The following is a 19,028-nucleotide window of genomic DNA, read 5'->3' on the forward strand; positions in this document are numbered from 1 at the left end:
CCCAAGTCAAACAAAAATGTTCCAGTAAAAAAGCATTGAAAGAGTAGTCAAATAATTCATAAATCTTCGTGTACGCTCGGACTGGATGCGGAAGTTCCAGTATTGGAGAGTGTTGCGTGTAAACAATTGGTTGATCTTTAATCTTAAATCCTAACCCCGAACTGAATTTCTTTGTTCGACACATAGTTGCAACAAATTCTCTCTGAAGATTCTCTCCAATGACATGGCAGAAAGGGACTGATAGACTCGATTTTGGCCCACACACGGGTCTTTGAAATCTCCATCAGGGGAGGCAAGGGTCTAGAGGTATCATCGCGAGACTATTAATGCAGAAACTCGGCTAACAATCTGGGAGTCTGGATTCGACTTTCTCCATGGTTGATGGTGGAATTTGAATTCAATAAAAATTCTGGAATTAAGTGACTCATGATAACCATGAATCCATTGTTAATTATCGGTGGAACCCCCCCCCCCCCCCCCCATCTGAATCATTAATGTCCTTTGGGGATGGAATCTGCTAAGCTTACCTGGTCTGGTTTACATGTGAGGCTGAGGGGTGACTTTAGAGGTTTCTAAAATCATGAGGGGCATGGATAAGGTAAATATACAAGATATTTTTTCCCCGGGGTGGGGGAGTCCAGAACTAGAGGGCATAGGTTTAGGGTGAGAGGGGAAAGATATAAAAGAGATCTAAGGGGCAATTTTTTCAGGCAAAGAGTAGCGCGTATAAGGAATGAGCTGCCAGAGGAAGTGGTGGAGGCTGGTACAATTACAACATGTAAAAGGCATCTGGATGGGTAGATGAATCGGAAGGGTTTGGAGGGATATGGACAAGTGCTGGCAAATGGGACGAGATTAATTTAGGATGTCTGGTCAGGGGGCAAGTTGAACCGAAGGGTCTGTTTTTATGACTCCATGACATGTGACTCCAGACCCACAGCAATGTGGCTGGCTCTAACTGCCCTCTGGGCAATGAATGCTGGCCTGGCCAGCGATGCCCACATCCTGTGAATAAATAATACTTTAAAAATTACCCTCCTTGGGATTGGTTTCTATTCCATTCGGGAGGCTGTGGTCACAGTCAGATTGGAAGAAGTTTAAGTCCTCTTTTGCACAGCTGAACCCCAACCCCCCCCAACTCCCCACTCAGCCACTCTGCTCAAGGGGATGAAACTGGTGGCTTTGGCAAGACTGGATCACCAGGACACCGGTAGAGAGCCCAGCTTTCATCCTCCAATTTCAATTGGGCGTTTGGGAAAAATATCAAAAAAATACCAGGTGAAACTGTAGCTTCATCCTTGTGGGTTGAAGTGTTGCAGAACACAGATATTGAAAAAAGGACAAGTTTACATTTAGATCAGTCGCCACTTTTTAATATCTCCCCAAATGCAGGACATGTCACGTATTAGTTTCTGTCAGCTACAGCAATGTTCTAAACAATGAAAGGGGCAATTTGAATGGGTGTTGTGCAAAATATAAAGGCACGCTGAAGTACTTAGTCACTCTGGCGCAGCATCATTTATCTCTCAGAGGGTTTGATAATCCACGGATGGATCACACTCATTTTCCGGAAAGAACCTGGAACATGGAAAGATGTCATAATTTAATCAATGTGTTCATGCAGCAACAAAGTGAGACAGAAACCCATATCCCGGCACAGTAGCACGAGCCAGACCCTGGGTTTCTAACCCACTGAGGTGAATCCTAAATCCGAGAAGGATAAATGACAAACTGTATCTGAAACTTTGAGAGTGGCTCACTTTACACAGTGTCCCCTGCAAAATAATGCTTCAATTAAAAGGATGGTCACTTTTCACTGGTACATAAGATGGTCACATCAATTTACTGGTGCCTTGATTAATATTTCAGGAAATTTAATTTTAATCCTATTCATCCATAAAATTCCAATAAAAAGCGATGATCGTCGAAGCTATTGGGTTGTTTAGAAATCAATTTGATTCATTAATATCCTTCACAGAAGGAAATCTGCCATCCTTACACTGTCTGTCCAACTTATCTGCCTTTCAAAGGCCAGCAAGACATTACTAATCAAACCACTGTGCAGAAGTGGAAGAAGGGAAACAATTGGATAGAAGGCTGGCAATCTACCTGGACACTGCAAATTACAAAGATACAGCCAGCCCAATTCACATTGCAACACTTTTCTCACTGACATCTGGATCTTATGCCAATTTTCTTCACTTATAATTTTCACTTTTCCACTCGTAATTTAATACTTATCACAGCATTTGTAATAAAATACACACAGAGTCATGGAGATGTACACCATGGACCCTTTGGTCCATGCCAGCCAGATATCATAAATTAATCTAGTCCCATTTGCCAGCACTTAGCCCATATTCCTGTTCATATATCCAGGCTGATGCCCTTTAAAAGCTGTAATTGTACCATCCTCCACCATTTCCCCAAGCAGCTCATTCCATACCCTCTGCATGAAAACATTGCCCCTGAGATTCCTTTAAATCTTTCCCCATCACCTTAAACTTATGCCTTCTAGTTTTGAACACCTCGACCCTGGGAAAAAGACCTTGTTTATTTACCCTATCCATGCCCCTCATTATTTTATAAACCTACCCCAGTCTATTTGGCCATTCCCTACAGCTCAAACCTCCAATCCTGACAATATGCTTGTAAATCTGTTATGAACCCTTTCAAGTTTAACAACATACTTCCCAAAACAGGGAGGCCAGAATTTAAAATGTCCTTTACAGCCACAACATGACATCCCAATTCCTACATTGAATGCAAAGATCAATAAAGAAAGCAATCAATCCATCAATTTAGACAGAAGTCTCACATTCTAGCCAACCAACAGTCTGATATAAGCATACCCACAGAGTCATACCTTGGGGGGGCGGAGGGGGGGGGTGCAGGGGGTGGTGAGGAGACAGCACGGTGGCTCAGTGGTTAGCACTGGTGCCTTAAAGTGCCAGGGACTCGGGTTTGATTCCCGGCTTGGGAAACTAGCTGTGTGGAGTTTGCACATTCTCCCCGTGTCTGCATGGGTTTCCTCCAGGTGCTCTGGTTTCCTCTGACAGCTCAGACCAACCAGAACTGGTGAAACATATTTGACTATATACTCACCTACCTACAAATGTAGAAGCATCTGTAAGTTCATACGACTATAAGATGTAGGAATAGAATTAGGCCATTCGATCCATTAACTCTGTTCCACTATTCAATCTTGGCTGATAAGTCCATTGGTATAAGAAGACCAAGTCCTGCCTTCTCACTGAGGACTACCTTCATTATGTTGTTCATGACTGTCACTGTGCTAAATGTGATAGATTCAGAAAATGTCTAGTAAACAAAACTAAGTCTCACTCAGGCTTTTAAATCATCATCATGAGGTACCTCCATCCATTCAATGTATTACTTTGTCAAAAGATTTCTGATAGTTCATGTACACCACATGAATACTTTTATGTATTTCTCCAATAGGTCATATCTATCACCTCCTCAAACAGTTCTGTCAGACTTATCAAGCATAATCTCTTGTCTGAAACCTAAGTTTACTGTTTGTAACTATGTTTTATTTGTGAAATAATTTAGCCATTTAAAAATCTTTATTAAAGATTGAAAAATATTCTCAACCCCAGATGCTAACTTAACTGTTCTGAGATTAGCCACTAGACTTAAGCACAACTTTAGGGAGGAAATTCTAGGATTTTGACGCAGACAGTGAAGAATGACAATAGTATTCACTAGTTGGTACCCTCAAAGCCCAGCATGTCCCTCACTCTACCAGATACTGGATTAGTGGTGCTGGAAGAGCACAGCAGTTCAGGCAGCATCCAACGAGCAGCGAAATCGACGTTTCGGGCAAAAGCCCTAAACGTCGATTTCGCTGCTCGTTGGATGCTGCCTGAACTGCTGTGCTCTTCCAGCACCACTAATCCAGTATTTGGTTTTCAGCATCTGCAGTCATTGTTTTTACCTCACTCTACCAGTCCCATCAAGCCAATGGATCAATTTTGGTTCAATCAAAACTGTAGGAAAGTATTCAGGAGCAGTATCAGGTATATTTACAAATGAAGTACCAGCCTGGTGACTCTGCAACATAGGACTATTGCATAGCATGCTAAATAGCTGAAGCAGCGTGTTATAGGTTGAGTGAAGTATCTCACAATCAACAGATCAGATTGAATTCTTCAGTTCTGTGACACTGAGTTATGAATGGTGGTGGAGAATTAATTGGGTGCATGGTCTCCACAACCATTCCCAACTTCAGTAATGGGAGAGACCAACACTTGGTGCAAAAAAAACACGGTTGAAGCATTTGCAAATATTTTCAACCAGAAATGCCAAGAGAATGATCCATTTTGACTTCTTTGAGATGTCAAATATTACAGATCTTCATCCAATTCAATTCAATATAGATGACAGCATGAAATGGCTGAAGACATTAATACAACAATAAAGACAAAATTGTTATTGATCCTGGCAACATCTGAGAGAAATTCTGAAGACCTATGCTTCAGGCTAGATCCATCCCTAGCAAAGCTCCTCCACTACAGCTACAACATTGTGGAATTGTACAGCTACATTCTGTCTACAAATAACAGAAGGAATCTAATCCAGCAAATAACAACCTGCTCTCAATCATCAGCAGAGTTACAAAAGGTGTCATTGACAAGAGATTCTAACTATCTTTCTTGACATTCAATGACATTGCCATCACACAATCTCCCACCGTCAACATCCTGGGTATTGTTGTTAACCAGAACCTTAACTGGACAAGCCATATAAGTGCCATGGCTACCTCTACGCCTGATTCCCCAAAACCTGCCACTACCGACAGAACAGAAGTCAGGAGTGTATTGCAATATTATCCTCTTGCCTAGATGAGTGCAGTTCCAACAACACACAAGAAGCTCAACCACCTCCAGGACAAAGCAGCCTTCTTGACTAGCTTCGCATCCACCACCTTAAAACTTTCACTGCCTTCAGTTCTAGCCACATTGACAGGAATATGTGTCATTTTCTGCAATACACCAAAGTTGCTTCAACAACTCCTTCCTAAATGGAGGCCATTACCACATAGAAGAATAAGGGCAGCAGATGCATGGGAACACTATCTTACAGTCATCCCCTTCAAGTCACATAATGACGACTTCAAATTATACAGGCTGACCACTGTATCCGCGGGTTCGGTTTCCACAGTCTCAGTTACCTGCAGTTTTCCATGGGCTGAACACATTACAGAGAGCATTCCAGAACCAAGGACCAGGGGGCTGCCGGGAAGGTAAATTTCCCATTTAAATTAATTGGTTCATGATGATTCATGGTTTTGGGTTTTGCAGTAGGTCTTGGAACGTATCCCTGCGGTTATCGGGGGGGGCTACTATATTGTCATTCTTCACTGTGTCTGCGTCAAAATCCTAGAATTTCCTCCCTAAAGTTGTGCTTAAGTCTAGTGGCTAATCTCAGAACAGTTAAGTTAGCATCTGGGGTTGAGAATATTTTTCAATCTTTAATAAAGATTTTTAAATGGCTAAATTATTTCACAAATAAAACATAGTTACAAACAGTAAACTTAGGTTTCAGACAAGAGATTATACTTGATAAGTCTGACAGAACTGTTTGAGGAGGTGATAGATATGACCTATTGGAGAAATACATAAAAGTATTCATGTGGTGTATATGAACTATCAGAAATCTTTTGACAAAGTAATACATTGAATGGATGGAGGTAATAGGGTTAGGGTGTTGTCACTGCTTTAGTAATCCAGAGCCCCAGGCTGATGTTCTGTGCACATAGATTTGAATTTATAATAGGTAAAATTTGAATTCAATAGAATCTGGAATTTTAAAAAAAGTGATTGACATCAAAACGGATTCATTGACATCCATCCTTCAGTGAAGGAAATCTACCCTCCTTACTCAGTCACATGACTCCAGGCCAACAAAATTTGGCTGGCTCTTAATTGCCCTCTCAAATGGCCAAGAAAGATAATCAGCTCAACAGCAATCAGAAATGAGCTACAAATGTCAAATGATACCTATATTCCATGCAAGAAATTTAAAAAAAGGACTCCTTAAGAAGATTTTAAATAATATGGAGTTTAGGAAGGTAGCAAATTGAGATCAAAGCCTAGTGGAAGGGAAGATCCAAATAACAGGAGTAAGCAGTTTCCTAGGGAATTTGGAACAGTTAACACTGGGGAAGGGGGAGTCTTCTTGGGATCCTATGTAAATTCTTCTGATTTCAACCATCTACCTTACTATTTACTTAAGTTGAAATAAACTGTCGAACCTTATTTTTCTATACAACCTGAGCTCAACTTTGTCCCATTTATCAGTAAAGCAGCATACTTCTACTACCCTATTCTAATTATATCAATTTCTCACAAATCTCAAGGGCTTTACAATTTAAATATATTTTTATATCTTGATAGGTTGACTTCACAAACATACTCAAGTTTCATATCCTGGACTTCTTCCCATACTGAACTCCAACTTGTCTAATACTCTGCAACCCACAACCTGTCCTTATTGATCTCAATCAACTCCATCTTTCAATGCATTGAATTCAAAATTCTCAATCTAATTTTAAAATTTAATTTGGAACTTTTGTGGTCACTTTCAGCTTTATATTTAGTTTACATCCCAATAATCTCAGACATTGAGTTCTTGTATCCTCCCTTTCCTCAGCATTGTTAATTGCCATCACAGATTTAGTTATTGAGGTCCCATCTCAGGAACTCCCACTCCAAATCTCTTTGTCTTACTCCTTCCCTTTAAAAATCCTCAATAGCTATCTTTTAGACTATACATTTGATCAATTAACTATCACTCAGTGAAGAACATCTTGATATTTTATGGTGTTACAAGCACTTTACAATTAAAATTGTTAAATGGGTCTATAGAGTCTATATGACTCGAATAATATCTTAAGTAATCACAAAGCTTGACATATTTTGCTGCACTAATAGTATATTTATGCAATACTAAGATCATAACTTGTGCCATAGTAACTTGGTTCTTTCCTTCATTGAAGTATAGTACATACTTGTTAAAGGTATCTGTTTTGTGGTCTTCTACCTTCTTCAGCAATTGGTCTATAATGAATTAAGAAATATGTTAATGTAAGAAGCAGCAATTATTTTTCTTGAATATGTTATGCTGTCATAACTGATGTAGGCTTTGATATGTCCCCTGCCAACAAAAGAAATGGCTAGATTATAGAACAATTATGACTTATAGTTAGATATAGAAAATTTGTTCAATAAAGTTAGTGACTGATGTATTTCATGTATTTTAAATACTTATGTCATAATTTAGTAAATATCTTTATGAAAACTGAGTTAAGTATTGGCACAGGTCTATTCCTGAAATACTTAAATAGGAATAAAGCAACAGTGCATTTAAGTGAATATTTTATGAAATGAATATATCTGTTTAATTAATATAAAACAACTAGAAAAAAATACACTAAAAACTCAACTTAAACTCATTAATGGACCACGGGTGTCTCTGGTCTCTGCCAATCTATTCTTCAGTGCACAGCTCAAAACCTTGTTACTTCAGTTTAACAATGGCATTTGAGCTTAAGATAGGAATTGAGAGTCAGGATTCCTATGTGCTTTAATAAAAACTTAATCTAAACATCTGACAGTATACCATCAACATTTCTAACAGACTATGAAATATTGAACACTGCAAAAACAAAATCTGAATAAGTATATGATTTCTGCACAGCAAAACAGACTGAGAACATCAGAGAGCCCATGAAAGAGAGCCCATCAGAGAGCCCATATTTTGCCCTTGTGGCTGGGTGAAGGAAAGGTGATTTAGTTTGGTTGTGGAACGCAGTTGGCAAGAGTTGAACAATGACTTATGAGAATAGATATTATGGAGTTTCATTTGATTACCCTTGAAATGGACAGCAGTATGTAACAAACGTTTCCTCCCAAGGTTAGATGAATTAGATTTAATAGGGCTTGTGGAATGATTGATGAAATAAATGCTTTTCTTTTTCTGTGCATTATTTTTGGTCTTGTAAATCCTAACTCTACAGTACATTCCTATATTCATTATTATCCTGACTCTATATTTCTATATTAATCATTCACCATCACTAAGTGCAATTTTTCTATCTTAGTTCTCTTTAAGAATTTATAATATTAAAAAAACACAATTAGGTTCTTTCTTAAACTTATCAGATCCAGTTAAACACACTTGCAACTACAATCTGTTCCATACAAAGTCCCATTCATTCATCAGTTCTGTCCTTGCTACCTCCATTACCTCTACTTTTCAATGCACTGAATTCAAAATCCATGCCATCATTTTAAAATTTCCTGTAGGACTTTTGTGGTCACTTCCAATCCTGTACTTATTTTACATCCTAATAACGTCTAACATTGGGCTCTTGTACATTTCCCTTCCTAAGCAGTTTTAGTTGGATTAAGAGCATTTAGGTGATTAAGTCCTATACCAGGAACTTCCACTTTAAATCTTTTTGCTTTGCTACTTCCCTAATTGGCTTAAAAACCTTCCTCAAAATCTTTCTTCATGATTGTTGCCTTCTAAATTGTAGCCTCTCAGTGCGTCTGCTCAATATCAAAACAGAGATTCGAAACTCTAACTTAATCAATGTCTTAATATATCCCTGTTTTGTATGCAAAGTCCTTTTGTATAAAGCCTAGCAAGATAATTTACAATCTTTCTGTCAAAATCACTATGTTTCTTCCCTTTATTAAAAGTCTTTAAAAGAATTAATCGTTCTAAAATATGCTACTTCATCTTGCACGAATAGATTTGAGGTTTTGTTTTAAAACAGGGTATTTGAAATGATTTTTAAAAATCATTTTTAAACAATGTGATGTATGAGAACTGAAAACTGTAAACCAGATAGATATTATCTGTAATCAAAACAGCAAGTACTGGAACTAATCAGCAAGTCAGTCAATATCTGGCACAAGAGAAACACTTAACGTTTAAGTCAATGATTTCTAATTAGATATTTTTCAACGGAATCAATTTTAATTTGAAATGTGTTTATTACTTAATGAGAAGTGGGCATTTCTCAAGGAGCTATAATTCATTGCCTGTCGCAATTGCTTTTCAGAAGGTGACAATGAGCATCTAAAACTGATGCTATAATGTAGAAGGACTCCAAAGGTGATTTTAGGTGTGGATTCCCAGGATTTGGATTCAGCACTGATGAACGAATGTCAAACCAGCCACCATGTAGATTTCCGAGGTCCCTGCGTTTTAAGGGCTTCTGGAGTCGGAGGTCAATAATTCCGTCTTGCTGATCAGCGTGCGCGGACCCTCTGAGAGGATGCTTAGAGACCTATTTCTAACTCAGAATCATTTGGGAGTTCGAAGGAAATTTATTGGTGTTGCCCGCCCCCCCCCATGATTCAGCTGCCCTTGATATTCTGGGTAGTGATAGTCGTTGGGTTTGAATGGTGCTGTTGAATCTTTAATGAGTTGCTTCAGTGAATCTTGTCCGTGATACACAGTGCTGCCATATTGCACTCATTGAAGAAAGAACTCTGTGATTCTGTGAATGAATGCTTAAGGTGGCGGATTGGCTGCCAATCACCTCGTTGTACAAGTGAGGACTTCAAAGAGCTGTTGGAGTCTTAATGGGTCGAATGGTCTCTCCCTGTGCCATCGTGTTCTTAGCTTATATGGGTTACCTGCAACTTCCCTTTTTATTGTTTCCAAAACTTATGTCCATCAGCTGTCAGCTTTGATCCCTCACCAAGACATAACACTTCACAATTTGGAGATGTCGGTGTTGGACTGGGGTGTACCAAGTTAAAAATCACACAACACCAGGTTATAGTCCAACAGGTTTAATTGGAAGCACACTAGCTTTCGGAGCCTCCTCCTCCTCCCCTCACCTCCTCCTCCCCCCCCCCCCCCCCCCCCGCCACTTCCCTCTCCTTTCACCCACCCCAGGGCGAATTGGACCAGAGAATTCTCCAGTGCTGCTTTTATAAAATGTGCATTCAGGTGATATCACCTGATGAAGGAGCGGCACTCCGAAAGCTAGTGTGCTTCCAATTAAACCTGTTGGACTATAACCTGGTGTTGTGTGATTTTTAACGTTATAACACTTCATAGAATTCTTTACCGGGCTAAGCTAATGAAAGAATTCCACTCTGTGCTTTCCTAACACCATAGAGATGGAATTCCTTGTGCAGTATAGCCATTTCCACTCGCAGCCAACTTGTTTATTTAATAGTCGCTATGTTGCCTTTCTCAGAGATGTGGCAAGGTGTTACATCAAAGCGACTATCTCGTATTGCAAACCGGATTGTCTTTTTATTGTGAACGAACCAAACGTAACACCGACCTCTTTCTGAACTGATGCTGACAGCGTCTCCGGCGTGGCCCTAGAAAACAAGTGCAGCGCAATTCAATCAGGTTCGATTTAACAGGGTTAAGTTGGCAATTTTTCTGAAATGAGAAAGATGTGAAAAATGTACTTCTGCAATAAGCGATGGAGACACAGATCAGTGCGAGGAGCAGCAGGACGGCGGCGCCAGTCAGAGGAGCCCAGATAATAAGGTGGCAGCTTATTGAAGCTTCGGTGTTCCCTGAAATGAAACAGAACAGGGGACCTATGTAAACACAACACATGACTGGTTACGTGAATGCCAAGGCAAATGTGCCGAAAATTCACACACGGTTGAGCGAGCAAATAAAAATTTCGATAAATAGAATAATAATGATTGGATTTAACATTGGAAATTACCGTTAAGGTGCCCAGGAAGAACAGGAGCAAACATATACAGTTAGAAACCCGATAGTCCAGGATATTAGAAGCGAATTATATACCAGAAGCAGGAGCTGCCTGTTCTCAGCTTCACGCAGAACCCCCCACCCAGCCCCCGATCAGTTTGATAAATTTAGACAAATTGCCCCGGCTGTTCTGGCGGGTAAAATTCACACGCGCTTTGCAGTCATTCTAAGAAACCCTGGTACTGTCAAAGTGACAGAAATTTCCAGCATTTAGACACGGATTAACCTCCTTCCGCCATTAACTTAATTATATCTTCCAACTGAAATGTTAAACTCAAACCCGCTGTGTTTAAACATTTAACTGTGCATCTTGTTGGATAGGAATTCATTGTGGAGTTGCATTGTAGTGAGAGAAGGTTTTATGTTCAGTGTACAGAGAAACTCATTGCAGTGATGTTCGTCCCGTTGGAGATTCACACTTAAAACCATGCGCGTTGTGTGAAAGGGGTGGCGATGTTCCCACAGTCAAATCTAGCGCAGGGTTTGATGATCTTGAAGGTGGTTGCGGTATGATTAGACAAAGGGGCAGTAAGACTCAAAACGTCAGCTCTTTCCTCTCCTTACAGATGCTGTCAGACCTGCTGAGATTTTCCAGCATTTTCTCTTTTGGCGATATGATTAGGATCATGATTTGAACGATTGAGGCACTAAATTTCCCAAAGACCCGGATAACCAGGATACATGGTTACTTTCCCCTGAAATCGGACCGGCTTTCACTGGTCTGGAATTACCCTCTGCCAGGGTTAACGGGAACGCCAGCGCCTGCTTTGAGCTCACCATTGAAGGCGTGTGAACTGTTAAACTGGGCGCTACCACTGACCGCGTGAACGCCCAGGGCGAATTCTGAAAGATTACCACCGTTCTGTGGGTAGAACGCAGCTCAAACTTTAATCGGTCACTTTATAGGGGGGAGTCATCATTTACCCTGACAGAATAAATAGGGTTAAAATCTCGTACATCCGAACCAGCTTACATCAAGTGAAACCAAAGGTCAAGAAGCGGCAACGCTTTCTTCAGGGCACAGTGGGTAGGGGCGAAAGACTGAACTGATCGTTACACATCAGAGGAGCACCCGCTACAGGCAAGCAGAGAGAGAGGAGAGAGAGAGAGGGAGACGCTCGTCTCACACTCCACCAAAGTTTCATTTTAACTTTGGGGTTAAAAATGGTGCTGACCCTGTTCAGGGATAAGATTAGAGTGGTGCTGGAAAAGCACAGCATCAAGGAGCAGGAAAATCGACGTTTCGGGCAAAAGCCCTTCATCAGGCAGGACTTGAATGTGGGCCCTAGGACTCAGAGATAGGGACATTACCACGGGTGAAGATTTACAAGAGGCCATCAGCGATATGGCCAACGGTCTTGGGAAGGTCTCTTCCAGCTTTTGTGAGGGAGAGAATGCCTGGGTTCCTCAAAACGATGCCAAATTCAGAAAGTTAGTGTTGGGACAAGAATGAGAGAAAGAGTGAGTGATTTAAGGTATCCCCAAACTGTTACTGGAATGTCTGGAGGAAAGGCACGTTTGCATTTGTCCAAAAACAGTGGTTGAAGGAAGTGAAAGTGGGTGCTGCAGATGTTGGAGATGAGAGTCAAAATCCCATGCAAGGACTGCACAAAACACTACATAGGACAAACAGGAAGACAGCTAACGGTCGTATCCATGAACACCAACTAACCACGAAACGACACGACCAGCTATCCTTAGTAACCACACACGCAGATGACAAGCAACATGAATTCGACTGGGACAACACTACTATTATAGGACAAGCCAAAGAGAGAACAGCCAGGGAATTCCTAGAGGCATGGCACTCATCCACAGATTCAATCAATAAGCACATCGACCTGGACCCAATATATCGGCCACTGCAGTGGACAGCTGGAACTGACAACCGGAAGAGGCAGATTCAAACCACTATAAATGCCGGAGGAAACAACACAGAAGCGCTTCACAGGAGCCTCCCAAGCCCTGAGGATGTCACCTAGACAGGGGAAGAAACGTCTGCAACACAAATTTCCAGCTCGGTGAACAGACCCTCAACAACGAGCACACGAGCTACAAATCTTCTCCCAAACTGTGAGAGTTAAGATTAGAGTGGTGCTGGAAAAGCACAGCAGGTCAGGCAGCATCCGAGGAGCAGGAAAAATCGACGTTTCGGGCAAAGGCTCTTCATCCTGAACTGTCGATTTTCCTGCTCCTTGGATGCTGCCTGACCTGCTGTGCTTTTCCAGCATCACACTCACCGTCATCTACTCCAGGGTAATTAGACGTGGGTCTGGCCAGCGACACCCACAGGCTAAGGACTGATTCCAAAATAAATAAAAACGTTTTGAACGATTGGGTGATTTCCCCCTTCCATACTCCCCTGCCCCACCCACCCCCGAGGGATTTCTGGAAACTAATGATTCGTCGTGACAAATGTTTGAGAAGTGACGCTTCGCATTTTAAGGGTTTTTTTAAAAATACAGTCAATATTTGGTGCACAGAGATAGAGAAAACAAGGAAACAATGCTGGATTATTGTGGGAAAGGATGATAAAGATGGTCTGAATGGCCTCCCTCCGGCGACAGGAGGATCATCAAACTGGCATTTAGCCGGACACCCTGTGTCTGAATCAGAGTCAGGGCTTGAAAGTTGCCTCTGGAAGATGTTCTGAATGTTCGCGTCGCATTGATCGTGTGACCCACCTTGACTCGTACCTCTTTGAGTTGAATGACATTGAGTAGATCCTTTGCTGTCCTGCGTAGTCGGTTTTGCTTGCGTCGTGGTGGGCATGGTGGTTGGTTTTGGTGTCGTTTTAACCTCTGGATTTAACCAACCAAAATTAAAAAGAGACGTGCGTTTAATAATAGTTTTAAAAACTATAGTAATGAAAATGAGCATAAATCGAAGTGATCTATTAAAATATTAAAACGTCCGGCTGTACCCACGGGTGGTGAAACATTAAAGGGAAAATTTACTAAAGTAGAATTAGCCGTGGGGTTATAATCAATAATTTAACCTTACTGACCTTCAAAATACAGCTCAATGCCATTCCCAAAAAGCATGGCCATGTTCTTGACCATGAAACAGTAATACTTCCCCGCGTCTTCTTTCTGAAAATTCTTGATCGTCAGGGACACTTTGGTGGATGACTTCGCTGCATTGTATTTGTTGGATTCGGTCAGAGCTTTCACTTTTCCCGCGCCTGTTATATACAGCAAGAACTTCGGCTTGGAACCCTGGGGCTGTTGGAACCAATATACCCCCTCGTCTGCGTGCAATGAACATTTTACATGAATGATTCCCCCTTTTTTCACCACTCTGTTTTCCGATAAAAGCGGTAGGACGGTGCCTATGTTAAAACACAAACAAATTAACATCAGAGTGGTGTTTAATTTGGGGTGGGGGTGGGGGTGGGGGGGGCGCGGTGGGCAGCTTTGAAAGCAGGAGACAGTGAGGACTGCAGATGCTGGAGATCAGATTCGAGAGTGTGGTGCTGGAAAAGCACAGCAGGTCAGGCAGCGTCCGAGGAGCGGGAGAATCGACGTTTCGGGCAAAACCTCTTCACTCATTCTGAAGAAATTTTAAAAAGGACGCAAAATTTTAACTCCAGAGATGCTGCCAGACCTGCTGAATTTCTGCATCATTCCCCGGGCTGGTGAATCCATCTCAAAATCCACTCCCTAATCAAGAGACATGGGGCTGTCTGAACCTGGAACATGTTCATATTAGTGGCTACGAACCAAATGGAAATAGATTGCCTTTTACATTGGTGTTGTGAACAGAGTCGGTATGGGATAACTCGTCCCCACATAACTGACCAACGAATTTTCCAGGGAGGGCGTTAGAAACATACAGCGCTACATGTTTTAGTTTTGCAATGAAGTCCGGAGAAATTAGCACATAGTCTCCCTTTTCATTAAAAAAAATCGCTATTTCGATTGAAGCCTTTAATTGCATTAAATACACGAATCGAAGTAAAATGTCTTGTTCACTCCCACCACACACACAGACACAAACACACAGACACAAACACATCATCCATTTGTTTCAATTCGAAAAGTATGCATTTTCCTTCTGCAAATAGCCGAATATCTTTAATCTTTGCGAGACAAGTAAGAGAATATAAATCATTCAATATTATTGCTCACTTATCAGTTGGGTCGCGAGCAGGCATCCAAGAGTTTTCATGATGGGTTCAAGGCACTTGCGTGTAAGGTCGATGTTTACCAACGAGTGGAACTTCTGCAACAACCCGTGAATGCACCGCATCAGGACGTGAGGTCATTACCTCCGCAGGCGTATCGATATATTTTGTTTAACAAGTACCTTCATTGAACATTCATGTCCAATAAGTTTCAGTCTCCCATTGGAAATGAAATACAAATATCTGGGATTCGCTGGATCTCAAACAGTGGCACTGTGTTAGGCCTTCAGGGATTAGCGTAATTGATACATGACTTTATTGAGTTACAAATTGTTTTCTGTCAGGTCACAAAGGATATGTGAAAGACATACCTCAAGCATCCGTTAAATTGACGTTCATTTTAACAATACGTAAGCAGATTGAAACTGCCCTTCATCTATTACATTAGTGCACATCCAGGGTTTGGAACAGACAAAATACTTCAGAAAATCTTATTTTTCCTATGCATCTGTGAGATGTTTACCACTTAAAGTGAGGTCTCCTTGATTTGGACTCTTTGACTGGGGTATTGCTTGGACCATATCTCATTCGATGTCTGTGTGGGTGATGGTTCAGTTCAATCCACATGTGTGACATTTTTGAAACATTTGGGCATTGCCTGAAATGGTAATTTGACTGCAATTTCCGGAACCAACCGAAACGACCGCCTGAACATACAGCACCGATGGGTGACAGGTGACTGCAGCAATGTGCCTTGGGTGTACAGATTAAGATTAAGATTAAGACTACTTACAGTGTGGGAACAGGCCCTTCAGCCCAACAAGTCCACACCGACCCTTCGAAGAGCAACCCACCCAGACCCATTCCCCTACATTTACCCCTTCACCTAACACTACGGGCAATTTAGCATGGCCAATTCACCTAACCTGCACATTTTGGACTGTGGGCTTTTCTTTTTCATTGAAGAGTAATATTTAATACTTTTTTTGTTTCTGAAGGACCAGCTGCTGACTTAAAACCAAACTACCATCAAACAAATGAGAATTGTTCACCAGCGAACTGAGACCTTCAAACTAGCAGATATCATATACAGTACACTCACAATACGTGAAAACATGTGGATTTCCATGTGTTCATAATCCATTCTAAGGAGCAATAGCTTCGGTTCGATGGGCTATTTACCCTCTGCAATAATTGTCAATAAAGGCGTCATATTTAACCGTGAAATTGAATTAAAGGGGGACCAACACCTTCCAAATGTACATAATCAGGTTATCTGGCCCAGTCCACAATCAAAGAGGGAAGAATGAAGATTATATGAAATATGTCGGGGAATTCAACCTCTTCACCATTCTTTCAAATATTCCTAAGAAGACACAACTTTTCATAAGAAATATAGGCTAACTGCAGTACCTTCATTTATAGAACATACAGCGCAGAACAGGACCTTCAGCCTTCGATGTTGCACCGAACTGTGAACTAATCTAAGCCCATCCCCGTACGCTAACCCATCATTATCCATGTGCTTATCCAAGGACTCCCTAATGTGGCTGAGTTAACTATGTTGACAAGCAGGGCATTACCACCCTCTGACATCTGTCTTAAACCTATCACCCCTCAATTTGCAGCTATGCCCCCCCCCCCCCCCCCCCGTACAAACCGAGGTCATCATTCATGTATGGTGTGCCTGTAGATCTCCAGTGTCACGGAGTTAGAACTGATAACTTCATTAGTTTTCTCCACCTGCCACAAGGAATATTGTCAGGAAGCAAGATTATCATCAACATAACAACTAGAGGTAGCCCCGGCTCTTGTCAAAAATGCTGCTGAATATATTGCCCTGGTCATATTTTGAATCAATGAATTCAGTTAACAACAATTAGATCCCCTACAGTGTGGAAACAGTCCCTTCGGCCCAACTATTCCACACCGACCCTCTGAAGAGTAACCCAAGCAGACCCACTTCCCTCTGACTAATGCACTTAACACTATGGGGCAATTCAGCATGGCCAATTCATCTTTAGACTGCTGGAGGAAAGCCACGCACTGAATATGCAAACTCCAGACAGTTGCCCGAGGCTGGAATCGAACCTGAGACCCTGGTGCGGTGAGGGAAGCAGTGCTAACCACTGAGCCACCATACCGCCCTTGGTGCATGCGAGACTTCAATATTCAACACACAGCAACCGCCCGTTTTACCAGGTTACCATTGTTTCCATCCTCTGCATGTTCTGCTTAGCTGAGCCTCTGTGGCATGCTCTATTACTGCTTCGTTTATCGATGCCACATTTTCTTTAATTTGTTTAGAATGAATTGCTTAATTAGATTTACAGATCCTCCCCCCCCCCCCTCCCCCCCAATTCTTGGCAGGAGTTTGTATCGAGTGACTTCATTGTTGTTATCTCCTCAATAACAAAACTTTGCCCCAATTCCAAGATTTCTACCAGATTTCAAAGGAATTACATCCATGGCTCTGATCAATTTATTTTGTCAAGTTAGGTGAGTAGTTTCCTATTATCAGTGATAAATTGAAATGCATGTATTTTCATAATGTTTGCATTTCATGTAAAATATCAAATTCAAGGAGGTCTTGTCGCACTTTGCGTAGTCCCCACCTCTCAATCTGGAGTCCATAACCTGAAGAACATAGAACAGTACAGCACAGAACAGGCCCTTCAGCCCACGATGTTGTGCCGACCACTGATCCTCATGTATGCACCCTCAAACTTCTGTGACCATATGCATGTCCAGGAGTCTCTTAAATGTCCCCAATGACCCTGCCTCCATAACTGCTGCTGGCAACGCATTCCATGCTCTCACAACTCTCTGTGTAAAGAACCTGCCTCTGACATCCCCTCTATACTTTCCTCCAACCAGCTTAAAACTATGACCCCTCGTGTTAGTCATTTCTGCCCTGGGAAACAGTCTCTGGCTATCGACTCTATCTATGCCTCTGATTATCTTGTATACCTCAATTAGGTCCCCTCTCCTCCTCCTTTTCTCCAATGAAAAAAATCCGAGCTCAGTCAACCCTCTTCGTAAAATAAGCCCTCCATTCCAGGCAGTATTCTGGTAAACCTCCTCTGAACCCTCTTCAAAGCATCCACATCTTTCCTATAATAGGACAACCAGAACTGGACGCAGTATTCCAAGTGCGGTCTAACCAAAGTTTTATAGAGCTGCAACAAGATCTCACGACTCTTAAACTCAATACCACTGTTAATGAAAGCCAAAACATCATATGCTTTCTTAAACGTCCTGTCCACTTGGGTGGCCATTTTAAGGGATCTATGTACCTGCACACCAAGATCCCTCTGTTCCTCCACACTGCCAAGAATCCTATCCTTAATCCTGTACTCAGCTTTCAAATTCGACCTTCCAAAATGCATCACCTCACATTTATCCAGGTTGAACTCCATCTGCCACCTCTCAGCCCATCTCTGCATCCTGTCAATGTCCCGCTGCAGCCTACAACAGCCCTCTATACTGTCAACGACACCTCCAATCTTTGTGTCATCTGCAAACTTGCTGACCCATCCTTCAATCCCCTCATCCAAGTCATTAATAAAAATTACAAACAGTAGAGGCCCAAGGACAGAGCCCTGTGGAACACCACTCACCACAGACTTCCAGGCAGAATATTTTCCTTCTACCACCGCTCGCTGTCTTCTGTTGGCCAGCCAGTTCTGTATCCAGACAGCTATGTTCCCCTGAATCCCATTCCTCCTGACCTTCTGAATGAGCCTACCATGGGGAACCTTATCAAATGCCTTGCTGAAGTCCATATACCCCACATCCACAGCTCAACCCTCATCAACTTTTCTAGTCACATCCTCAAAGAACTCGATAAGGTTTGTGAGGCATGACTTGCCTCTCACAAAGCTGTGTTGACTGCATTTAATCAAGCCATGCTCTTCCAGATGGTCATAAATCCTATTCCCCAGAATCCTTTCTAACATGTTGCAGACGACCATAAGCACATGACCAAACAGCTCCAGGATGTTGTAAATCATTCCAACATACACCAGCTTGTATATTCGTTTAATATATGCCAACGACAGTTAATAAGAACACGGTCAGCTAATGTCAGTAATGTAAAAGAATTGGAGTCTCTACC

General features: G+C 41.7%; 1 protein-coding gene across 3 annotated transcripts; it reads right to left on the minus strand.

Moving 5' to 3' along the window:
* Positions 1-505: 505 nt before the first annotated feature.
* Positions 506-14,995, minus strand: LOC140482700 (T-cell surface glycoprotein CD8 alpha chain-like). 3 transcript variants are annotated; one of them, XM_072580252.1, is made up of 7 exons: positions 14,916-14,995; positions 13,793-14,116; positions 13,482-13,586; positions 10,470-10,580; positions 10,337-10,376; positions 7,034-7,082; positions 506-1,578 (listed from the first exon to the last, which is right to left on the minus strand). In XM_072580252.1, the coding sequence occupies exons 1-6, from the start codon at positions 14,953-14,955 to the stop codon at positions 7,037-7,039; spliced, it is 666 nt and encodes a 221-aa protein (XP_072436353.1). In that variant the 5' UTR covers positions 14,956-14,995; the 3' UTR covers positions 506-1,578; positions 7,034-7,036. The 3 variants fall into 3 exon arrangements, with proteins under 3 accessions (XP_072436353.1, XP_072436336.1, XP_072436344.1); XM_072580235.1 differs by having other exon boundaries at positions 13,470-13,586; XM_072580243.1 differs by lacking the exon at positions 506-1,578 and having other exon boundaries at positions 6,989-7,082; positions 13,470-13,586.
* Positions 14,996-19,028: the final 4,033 nt, after the last annotated feature.

The sequence above is a fragment of the Chiloscyllium punctatum genome, chromosome 1, assembly GCF_047496795.1.
Source record: "Chiloscyllium punctatum isolate Juve2018m chromosome 1, sChiPun1.3, whole genome shotgun sequence".
Classification (NCBI taxonomy): Eukaryota; Metazoa; Chordata; class Chondrichthyes; order Orectolobiformes; family Hemiscylliidae; genus Chiloscyllium; species Chiloscyllium punctatum.